The sequence below is a fragment of the Rhododendron vialii genome, chromosome 8a, assembly GCF_030253575.1.
Source record: "Rhododendron vialii isolate Sample 1 chromosome 8a, ASM3025357v1".
NCBI lineage: Eukaryota > Viridiplantae > Streptophyta > Magnoliopsida > Ericales > Ericaceae > Rhododendron > Rhododendron vialii.
In genome coordinates, this window is record NC_080564.1 from 2,903,694 (window position 1) to 2,915,260 (window position 11,567).

Here is an 11,567-nt window from a genome sequence, read left to right on the forward strand (position 1 = left end):
CAGTATATGTTAGTATCTCCGACCTTGGCTTCAAAAGTGGGAATGTCAAATATCTTTTTTGGAGACTTAGGTGGCAATTTGGCATATTAAAATTTGACATCTATACAATTTTCACCCCACCTAATATGCCTAATCATTTATTTAAGGATAGTTATTAAGTTTTTGGGAGTAAAGTAACCAAGGAAAAAATTTGACATCACATGTCAAATTTGACATGAGAGAAAAGATGTCAAATGACACCTAAACATTTGACATTTTAGTTGGACTTACTTCACATGCCAATTTTTTCACTTGGCATGCCATGTCAGATTTGACATTTTGGGATTTTTTTTCCCTGAAAAAGAGGTGGAATATTATTAATCGAAACTTTGGTCTGAAGACCTAACATCATAAAGGGCAAGATCAGTGATAGGTTGGGGGATAGGATCCCCCCAGTTAACCAATCTAGTACCTAATAGGGATTGTTTAGCCAACGAATGGACAACTCTATTGCAAGAACGTTTAACATGAGTAAAGAGACAAGAAGAAAAAAAGGCAATAGCTCTAAACAGTCTAAAAGAACTGAGCTACAATCAGAGAAATACTTTCCTTCTTGCGTAAGAGCTTGGACTACTTCAATTGAGTCCCCTTCAATACCAGAGCTTCCCGATTTGACATATTGGGTTGGAGATGCTCGTATTGCTCACTTGATTTTGAAACCACCAAACTACAATAATAATAACCAGGAGATATTCTTATTGCTCACTTGATTTTGAAACATCACCTTAGAGGTACATCAACCACATCCCTCTCACATACAGGTAGGTCCCGTTCCAGTGGGACCCACCTGTATGTGAGAGGGGTGTGATTGATGTGCCTCTAGGTAATGTGCCTCTAGCATTTTTTATCGTGATAATGTGCACTTTCATCTTTATGACTTTTGGCTCGTAATATTACAAATGGATAATGCACAAATCTGGAAAGGTCATCTGATCCTTTCCCAAGAAACTAATAGCCATTTTCAATGATCGAATTGCATATGTTTTCATTATTTGCAGTACCGCGACATTTTCTACTCATAACAAATTGCAAATTCTAATGCAAATACCCAAAAAAGAAGATGGAGAAATAAAGATTGGTGGTTAAAGCAGGAAATAAATGAAATCAAGAAAGCGACGGTAAATATAAAAACTACCTCTCTCTCTCTCTCTCTCTCTCTCTCTCTCTCTCTTCGCTGTGTAGTGACACTGGAGGCCCATGCAAAAGCCTCCTCTTAAATCTTCATCAAAAAAAAAACTGCTCTCCTTGCTTTCCTCTCTCTCCACCTACAAACCGTAATCATATCAGCTTCTCTATGGCATCATTGCAGGCCCATTCTCTCAAATCTCTAGTTGTCTTCAAAAACTACATGTACCCAGGTCAGCTAATTTAGCTATAGTTGATGCTGTTTTTCTGGATCTTAGAATGATAACCTTCAAATTCTCATCTGGGTTTTCCTTGTAACTTGATCTAATGTTTTGTTCTGTCTTCTGTGAAGATTGAGTTAATGCTGAATTGGCTTTTGTAAAATTTGTTCTCTGTGCATTTCTGAGTTACTAGTTTTTTTGGTTTTGCTCTTGTGATATGTGACTGGTAAATTAAAAAAATTTATCTGGGTTTTCCTTATAACTTAATCTAATGTTGCAATTTTCTCGGTCCTTTAATGATAAAACTGGAAATATTTATTTGGGTTGTCCTTATAACTTGATTAAATGTTGTTTCGTGGATTGAAGTCATTCTGAAATGGGCGTTGTTCTTTTCAATTTGTTCTGTGTTTGTGAAATTTTGTTGTTTTGGTTATTTGCTTTTTGCAGAATTGATCAGGGCAGTGCATGTGTACAAATTGGAGGATGGGGGAGCAAAGGAAGTGGAGAGAGAGTATTTGTTTCACAGTGATAGCGATTATGAGGAAATCGAGACATACAAAGTTCTTACATTGGAGCAATTTCGGCCCTCGGCCCAGTTCGAAGGGCGTGTGAATGGTGTGTGGGTTTGCATTTATGTTTTCGATGCGGATCGTCATGGCACTCCGAATTTGGATGATATTCCAACCATACTCTCAGTTTACAGGTATCCAATTGCAGTTAGCCCCATTTTGCTATTAACTTTTTTTTGACTGTTCACTCTCTCTCTCTCTCTCTCTCTCGATGATGATGATGATGATGATGATGATGATATCTTTCCTGTTTTGATGCTCAGTTAGCTTAGTAGAATTCCATTTCTGTCTGTGTGTAAGCGGGTGTGTGCGTGTGTGTGAGAGAGAGTGCATGCATACCTGATTTACTAAAGTAACGGCTGTTTAATAGTTTAGTTTATTATGCTAGTTTATTCATGAGTTGGGGAAACAGAAGCATCTTTTGTTCAATGTGGGCTGTATGCAGTTTTATGGTTTGGTAGCTTTGCTTTTTTGTTTGTTTTGGTTTCATATGCTTGAGATGTTCCATCCTAGTTGGGAACATGATTCGTTGAAAATGGGAGTGAGGTTCCAGGGAAGATTCGTCACCCTGATAGGAGGATAATTCAACTAAGATCCAAACATGCATTCATCCTTGCCTTATTCCTTAAATTAGGTTCCTCGTGTTTGCTATTACTTCCAGAGCTAGCACTCAAACGTTTGAATTCTACTACTTCTGGGAGTTCAACGTTGAAGCAACATCGTTGTTCTCTCTGATAGTTAAGGAATATTTTCTTTTGGGATCTTCTTACTTCGAAATTGGTAAAGGAAAAAAGAAATGACTCAGAATGCGTATGGATTAGATTGTAGTACTCATGCCTTCATTGATGAGAGAATCAGATCCATTATTTTGCTCAAAACGTATCACCTTTCTGCATGATTGGGTCAGTGGATGTACTCTTATATGAACTCTCTCAAAAGTTGGGCTTATCCCTTTCATCCTCTTTATGATTTTTCCGTATAGGAGCTTAGTTTTTGTGGAAGTAAGCTCCACAGTGATATGTTTATTTACTTATTGAATCTTGATCTTGATTTTGATGTTAACATTCCCTGATTGCTGCTTGTCACATTCCCAATTTGACTCCTCTATTTCAAATTTCAGTAATCCTAAGCTGGCGTCTATTCTGACATTGGCCAATGACCTTAAAATAATTGTCCAGACGAACCACAGAATAAAAAATGGAGTGAAAGTGCAAGTTCTACCCAAGGAAACAAGTTTTGGGAACACTGCTGCAGGGTTTCACGTAAGGAGTCAGTGCGTGTTCCCTCTGGATCTTAACTCTGCTCCCTATCCAGAATTAGAGAATGAAGGCGGTGATAAAGCGTCAGGTTAAACTACATAGCTTCCTACTTGTAATTATTGCAAGTGCGTACTTTCTTTAGTATTTGGAATCTTGGATAGTAAACCTCAAATGGGTTTATTTATACCATCGTAGCAAAAGATGGAATGTCTTAAATTTCAGATTGTACTAAAGGGCTAGATTATGAGATGTGTGATTGGATTCCCTTCTGACTGTAAGATGGCCGCAATAATTTGATATCCTAAGGTTAAAAATGTGTTGGTGCCCAAATTTAAGTCCATATTTGATACTAACTATTATAACCTAATCTAGCATAATTTTTGTGGAAGTTTATGCTTCGATGTTGATTCCACAAGAGCAGCAAGCTAGAAGAAAGCTGGAAACATTATCCCTTAATGATCAACTGGCGAAGGTGAAGTTCAGAGACAATTAAATATATCAAAAGTGAGCAAGATTGTCCGTTGGCACTCACTCTCCTGTGGAAATCCAAGGGTGAGCACAAGAACGTCTGGACTTGTCTTCTTTTTGGTCATAATTGAAGACAAGTTTCCAGACGTTCTTCTTAATCCATCTAGCTAATATTTGGAGGTTAGATGACAAACATGGCAACATACTCGCACTGGAAAGTGAGTTCGTGTTTAAAAATCGGGAAATGTGGAAGCAAGTTCTCATGCTTTGTTTGGTTGAGTTTCATGCAATAAGTTGTCTGATGTTTATAATGGTATAGCAAATGGGTTATGTTGTTGGAGAGCTCATATAGGGAATGCTTGTAGATTTGCCTGCTTAATTAAACCATGGAAAAAAACAATCCATATCACCTCAACGGCTACTCTCTACGACATTGCTGTTACTCCGGATGTTCTCATCCTTATTTCTTTGTTAAGTTTTGTATGCATCTTTTTTTCTGTTCGATTTTTAGTAGTATGGTTAATCTTTTATTATCTTACAGATATGGTGCTAGGTTGCAGGTCTTGCGGATAACAAGAAAAGGAGAGCCACAACCAAAGATATAGCAAGGCTTGCTTTAACAGATCTTGCCAAATACTTTGATCTACCCATAGTGGAAGCTTCAAAAAACCTTAATGTTGGACTCACAGTACTAAAAAAAAAGTGCAGAGAATTAGGTATTCCTCGTTGGCCACATAGAAAGATCAAATCCCTTGACAGTCTCATCCGTGATCTCCAGGTATTCCTATTTTATTCACTTATTTATGATTAGATAGAGATTTCTATATATCATGTACTATATCGAGATTCGAGACAGTTTTGGAAAAGAAGCAACATCGCATAATCTGAACTATTTTTCAGCCGGTGGTGCACTTAAATTGTAAATCCAGCTGAGTGAGTTTCTAAGTATAATCACTTGGTGGATTGATCGTTTAATGCTCCATATGCATGCAACCAGACCAAGATTCTGTACATGAGTACCTAATTACATGGATACTATCATAACTATGAAAAAGACATCTGTAGGCAGAGGTAGAACAGCAACAGCAGGAGGATGAGGCTGCAGCCCTGGTGGTGGCAAAGCGGCAAAGAATGTTAGAAAATGAAAAAGAAAGCATAGAAAGGAAACCCTTCATGGAGATTCAGATGGAGACTAAGAAATTCAGGCAAGATATATTCAAGAAAAGGTACAGAGCTAGAGCTTGTGATAATGAAATCCGCACACTGCCCCTACTCTAAGGCTTGGACTAATAAGCACAGCAAGAGCAATGACTTGTATTTTGGAACGGTAAGAACACTGGATTCTTCACATTGCTCTGCTTCTAGTGTTGAATAGGGCCTTTGTTGTGGGTTTTGGTATTCTAGGCATGTTTGATTCCATCCATGTTTTCCATTCATATTGGGTTCTTTAGCTGAGTTTTCATCAACACTGGCTACTATAAGTCCTTTAAAGTTTTGACACCATTTTTGTAAGCCTGGTAACGGGGTTAACCTTCCATGAATTTTTAAATGGATCAACTACCATATTTTGAGTACAACTTCATCCTATCCGTTTCTTCACCAAGTCTCACTGTTTTAATATTTTGAATATTTCTGTTCTACAGGAGGTGACTTCGGAGTCACTTTGCATACAGTGTTTTTAACATATTAATTCCTCTACAAAGTTGCGACATGCCATGTACCTCAATGATACCAACTAAATATTCCGAAGTCTCTATCGCATTTTACATCATTGTTGGACCATTTAAGGGCTTGTTTGGACCATAAACTGTCCCCCGCACCAAGTGGATTTCTATGCTCATTTTGTCATTAGAACATAGAACTCAAAAAGATTTGACTTACATTGGTTCAGTTAGCTTCATCTTTGAAACCTGCTTTCCTAATTCCTATCATGTTAATTCATTCTGGAATACTGTTTTATTGGTGCTGATGTGGTCCCTTTCTGTCCACTTGATCTCGCCAATAGAAAGTGCACCAGCACCAAGGTAAGGTCAGGTTCTGGTCAAGTGGCTCTCCTCGTCATTGATGTTTTTTTTCTTTTGCCGGTCATCTGCTGTACATCATAAGTTCCTTTTGACTCCATTAATCTTAGGTTTAAACCAATGATAATCTGTTCTTCAAGCAATGTGCCTGCACTATACTACGTTAACCGGACATATAATATGTCCTTCCACTTAAATATCCAAGGGGACCTTTTACTCTTGGACCTTTCGTTTTCCAAGTGGATAAGTGTAAAGGCATGTAGTAGCTCTTGGATTTGAAGATATGAAGATGACTAATGAGGAGTTGTAATAGTAGTTTATATGTTGATAATGGAATTCCCTTTTCTTTGTGGTCCAATCTTCAAGTTTGGTTATTGTCCTTATTTTAGCGAAAAATTATCATGTACATTGAACTTTGTTAATGTCCTCTTATGATTAGGCATTTACGCTAAATTGTGGACCTTAGGACTGACCCTTGATAAGTTGAAGAAAGGTAATGTGAAGCAATGACACTAACTTAGATATTGATATTATTGAGCTTATCGTAAATACATTTCAGTTCTCTTATATAAGATTTGCAGGTACCGTATGACGCAGTTGTTGGGAGCCAAGCAAGTTGAGAACACTTATAAAGAAGTGAATCAATGTCCGGATCCCCAGCCGCAGAGGGTGTGTTATTCTGCATCTTACCTGCGCATCTCTTCTTCAGGCATGTTTGTACTTATTTAACTGCTTGAAGTAGATGCTACAAGGTCTTTATACCTAAGAAAGTTGCTGTTGTAACTTTGTGTTCAAACTGTCAAACTGGCGGATCAACAAAAAAAAAACTGTCAAACTGACGTCTTCTTTATCTGAAAAGAAGCATCTTTTGTTGTGCCTTTCTTTGCCCAGAATTCTTTACATCTCGATTAGTTTCAGTACCTGATTTTTTGGATCAGGGATTTGCGCTGGATTCATGGAGGAAGGGAGTATACAAAGGGAAAGGTAAAAAGATAATAGCGAAAGAGCTACATTAACTCTTTTGTTTCTCCATCATTTTCCTTTCCCTTGGTAATCCATGATTCGAGCACAACCCAAAGAGGGTTTAAGACCGTCGGTTGCAGTCTTCAGGATCTAGCGTGTCATTTTAACAACACAGGCTTCTCGAGCCAAAGCTCAGAAGAACGAGTTTTAAAAATGTGTTCAAGTTTAGGTTTCGAAAAATTCTACGACCACACACCTATAAATGCACACACACTCGCGTTCATCAAGGGGCCCATGCAGACGGCATCGCAGGCGCATTTTGTGCGTGGCACTAGCATTGTTGTTAGGTTTACGGACATAACAACTCTACAATTGTTGGCTGTTTGGTTTTACGGCCTACGATTTTATTCCCATTAATCCATTCTCTGCTGTTGTTTTGGGTTGACCTTTCTTCTACCTCTTTCCCACACAAACAGGGCTGTGATTGAATTGTCAATAGCTTATGTTCCTCGTATTTTCCTAGGATTTTCTGTTCAATTTCTTCCGGCCGTATGCTTGCTAAAAAAGGAACTCCGAGGGAAAGAGGTTTCCTGGGACTTTTTTGAAGTGGTCATATGCTGTTTGTAGAAAAAGACAAAAGTGAGAGAGAGAGAGAGAGAGAACCTGATGGGAATTTAGTCATCGAAACCGAGTAATGGTGTTCAGTGTTCACACGTGTAACCCTGAAGGTTTTTAGCCGCGGACCGGGTCCCTGTGTGCAGGGTGCACTGCAAGGGTGCAGTGTACGGTCTTAGCTGTCTATCTCGATTATCAATAGTTTAGATTTCATCCAAAGTACTTGAAACGAGCTTTTTTAGAAAGAAAAGAAAAAATAGTTGCCAAATCTTCACCTCCCAATTTTATTTTTGGTTGAGGATTTGTCAAGACATTAAAAATGCAGAAGTCGAATTAAAAGCCAAAGAAAAGAGTTTTGCAAGAGAAATAGGAGTAGTCAATTTTTGTGATGCTCAAAGATGTAAATGAAAAGTAGATTACGGATTATTATTTTTTCATTCAATAAGAGATATGTCATGAATAGCAAGGGGATTACGTCAATATAATCTCTACGAATATCAACATGTCTATTTGTGTCAATTTTTGTTCGAGGAGAACCAGCTTCATATATATTCAATGAGTTATTTATATCTCCTACACCTTGCCCAAATTAAATGAGACAAGTGATCATGTGACACCAGTAACACTAAAATTTAATATCAAGTTAGATATGATAAAACTGAGACTCGCGGTATTTATTATTAGCTTGCATTCCTCTTCGAACTCACAAAAAATGATCAAATTTAACGCAAAATCATTATCGTTACTATCCTATTTTTCATTTCCAAATCTTGTATAAAAATAACTTCTTTGAAGCTGCGAATTTCGGAACTGGGTTGTCTTCTTGATCAAGTTCGAGATTAGGAGTTCGCTTCATACTACTAGTTCTTAATTTTAAAACCTCTTAAATGTTACTAATTTCTTGTGGGCCAATCGATACATAATTTTTTCTGGACCTTAAATAGGTCTTTTGCTAATAAACGGCGAAATTGATTGTAAGAAACTAGTCGATGTGCGAGACTAATTGGGTGCTCTCGTAAGTTGGACCGGACAACTTGAGTTATCAAAACCTAAAGGTTGTCAATTTACGAAATTTAGTTTCATAAAGATCCATCGGCCGGACCCCATGAGAATGGCCGGTGATTACAACAGAAAGGAATAGCCCCCGAGAACCGTCGTTGACTGGCTGACTTATGGGAGCTCTTTCAATAAAATGAGGTTAGATTGTCAAAGTCACCCCAAGGTTTCTAAAAATTACAGACTGTCCCTTGCATTTGAAATATAACAAAATATCCCATGTCACAAAACAAATTACTCCCTCATTAGTCATTATAATGTAGCCACTAGAAAATTTGATGGGATCTATCTACATCAACAAATTCTAATTACAATGAACAAGATTGCCTTTTAATAACATATGAAAGGCTATTTTCACACCTCTGCAGTTTCTTATGAGCTACCAAAATGATGGTGTGGTCTATTATGACTAGAATCTGAGAATGTCAGACAAATCTCATATGATTTTCTAGCGACTACATCACCGAGATAGAGACAAGGGATAATTTGTTATCCAACATAGGATAATTTCTAATTTCTCAAACACAAGGGGACAATATATAATTTTAGTAATTTGTCCATAAAATACTCCTATCCTCTAATTAACCGTGGGAAAAAGTTGAAAGCTGTTTTCCGGTATGCAAAAATAGAAACAGAAAAGCAAGAAAAAACAGTAAACCCATATCAGGGAGACCGGGAGTAAGAACAGTTAATCCAAAGAATGATTGTAATTCAGACAATAATCCTCGTCCATAGATAGCAAACCCCACCTCTCCTCTCTCTCTCTCTCTCTCTCTCTCTCTCTCTCATGCATCTCTTCTTCAGGCATGTAGTATGTACTTATTTAACTGCTTGAAGTAGCTGCTACAAGGTTTTTATACCTCAGAAAAAGTTGCTACTGTAACTTAGTGTTCAAACTGATGCCTTCTTCTTCTATCTGAAAAGAAGCATCTTTTGTTGTGCCTTTCCTTGCCCAGAATTCTTTACCGTTTCTTTACATCCCGATTCGTTTCAGTACCTGATTTTTTGGATCAGGGATTTGCGCTGGATTCATGGAGGAAGGGAGAATACAAAGGGAAAGGTAAAAAGAGATAATAGCCGAAAGAGCTACACTATAACTCTTTTGTTTCTCCATCATTTTCCTTTCCCTCGGTAATCCATGATTCGAGCACAACCCAAAGAGGGTTTAAGAATGTCGGTTGCAAGGGATCCAGTGTGTCATTTTAACGACACAGGCTTCTCGAGCCAAAGCTCAAAAGAACGAGTTTTAAAAATGCGTTCAAGTTTAGGTTTCGAAAAATTCTACGACCACTCGCCTATAAATGCATGCACACTCGCGTTCATCAAGGGGCCCACACAGACTGCATCGTAGCCGCGTTTTGTGCGTGACACTAGCATTGTTGTTAGGTTTACGGACATAACAACCCTGCATTTGTACGATTTTATTCCCATTAATCCATTCTCTGCGGTTGTTTTCGGTTGACCTTTCTTCTACCTCTTTCCCCCACACAAACAGGACCGTAATTGAATTGTCAATAGCTAATTTTCCTCGCATTTTCCCGCGATTTTCTGTTGAATTTCCTCCGGCCGTATGCTTGCCGAAAAAGGAACTCCGAGGGAAAGAGGTTTCCTGGGACTTTTTGAAGTGAGAAAGTAATATGTTCGAAGAAAAAGCCAAAAGTGAGAGAGAGAACCTGATGGGAATTGGTCATGGAAACCGAGTAATGGTATTCAGTGTTCACACGTTAACCCTGAAGTAAGTGCTAGTGTGCTACTACTAGTTTTTAGCCGCGGACCGGAGGTCCCTTTGTGCAGGGTGCACTACAAGGGTGCAGTGTACGGTCCAAAGCTATCCTTTTAGACTATCAACAGTTTAGATTTCATCGAGCGTACTTGAAACAAGCTTTCTTAGGGGAAAAAAAGGAGTCGTTACCTCGCAATTTTATTTTTGGTTAAGGATTTGTCAAGATATTAAAAATGCCGAAGTCAAATTAAATGCTAAAGAAAATACTTTTTGGAGAGAAATAGTCAATTTTTTTGATGCTCTGAGATGCAAATGAAAAGAAGATTATATTACGAATGTATATATATATTTTTTCCATCATTCAATAATAAGAGATATGTCGTGAATAGCAAGAGGATTAAGTCGATAAAATCCCTACGATTATCAACACGTCTATTTGTGTCAAATTTTATTTGAGGGATGGTGGGGAACCATCCCCATATATATGATAATCCTACACATTGCACAAATTAAATGAGATAAGTCGTGTGACACCAGTAAGACAGTAACATTAAAATTTAATATCAAATTTAAAATATGATAAAACTGAGACTCGCAATATTTTATTAGCATGCATTCCATGTCGAACTCACCAAAAATGATCAAATTTAACACGAAATCATTATCGTCACTATCCTCAGCCAAATCTTTCCATCCAAACGGTTGTTAATCAATTAAATTCCAACTTCCTATTTTTCATTTCCAAATCTTGTATAAAAATAACTTCTTCTTTAAAGCTGCCAATTTCAGAACTGGGTTGTCTTCTTGATCAAGTTCGAGATTAGGAGTTCGCTTCATATTACTAGTTCTTACTTTCAAAATCTCTTAAATGCTACGAATTTCTCGTGGGCCAATTGATACATAATTTTTTCCGGACCTTAAATAGCTCCTCTACTAATAAACGAGGAAATTGATTGTAAGAAATTAGTCGATGTGCGAGACTAATCGGGTGCTTTCGTAAGTTGGACCGGACAACTTGAGTTATCAAAATTAAGTTGAGTTATCAAAACCTATGAGTTGTCAATTTGGGAATTTAAAATCATAAAGATCCATCGGCCGGACCTAGGCTTGTCAATGGACCGAATCCGATCCGAAAAATCCGATCCGGATCCGATAATATCAATCCGATAATCCGAATCCGGTAATTCAAATACGGATCGGATTAAATCCGTTATCAATCCGAATCCGAACTTTATTTTTTTAAATTTTTTTTAAAAAAACAGTAAATTTTTAATTTTGAAAAAAAAATGTTTAAGAAGTTGTATTTTTGTTTTTACTTATTTTTTCGGAAAATTTTTTTTTGCCAAAATTTTTGGAGTAAAAAAAGTTTTCGGATTTTCGGATCGGATCCGGATTACCACTATCGGATTCGAGTCTTATCGGATCCAAATCGAATTTGAGTCTTATCGGATCCGGCCCATTGACAGGCTAGCCCATTGACAGGCCTAGCCGGACCCCATGAGAATGGC

At 37.6% G+C, this 11,567-nt stretch overlaps 1 protein-coding gene across 3 annotated transcripts; it reads left to right on the forward strand.

Moving 5' to 3' along the window:
• Positions 1-1,210: 1,210 nt before the first annotated feature.
• Positions 1,211-6,658, forward strand: LOC131299070 (protein RKD5-like). Of its 3 annotated transcripts, XR_009190612.1 has the most exons (7): positions 1,211-1,397; positions 1,833-2,088; positions 3,075-3,301; positions 4,242-4,459; positions 4,747-5,008; positions 6,284-6,371; positions 6,641-6,658. XR_009190612.1 is itself a non-coding variant. In XM_058324617.1 (6 exons), exons 1-5 carry the CDS (start codon positions 1,334-1,336, stop codon positions 4,957-4,959), a joined length of 978 nt encoding a protein of 325 aa, XP_058180600.1. In that variant the 5' UTR covers positions 1,211-1,333; the 3' UTR covers positions 4,960-5,008; positions 6,284-6,580. The 3 variants fall into 3 exon arrangements, 2 of the variants coding, with proteins under 2 accessions (XP_058180600.1, XP_058180601.1); XM_058324617.1 differs by lacking the exon at positions 6,641-6,658 and having other exon boundaries at positions 6,284-6,580; XM_058324618.1 differs by lacking the exons at positions 6,284-6,371; positions 6,641-6,658 and having other exon boundaries at positions 4,737-4,834.
• Positions 6,659-11,567: the final 4,909 nt, after the last annotated feature.

Bases quoted from the DNA above. Each gene is read 5' to 3' on its own strand.
- LOC131299070 (XM_058324617.1), top strand. From the start codon at position 1,334: ATGGCATCATTGCAGGCCCATTCTCTCAAATCTCTAGTTGTCTTCAAA. The intron at 1,398-1,832 runs GTCAGCTAATTT...TGCTTTTTGCAG, and splicing joins CAAAAACTACATGTACCCAG to AATTGATCAGGGCAGTGCAT. The intron at 2,089-3,074 runs GTATCCAATTGC...TTCAAATTTCAG, and splicing joins ACCATACTCTCAGTTTACAG to TAATCCTAAGCTGGCGTCTA.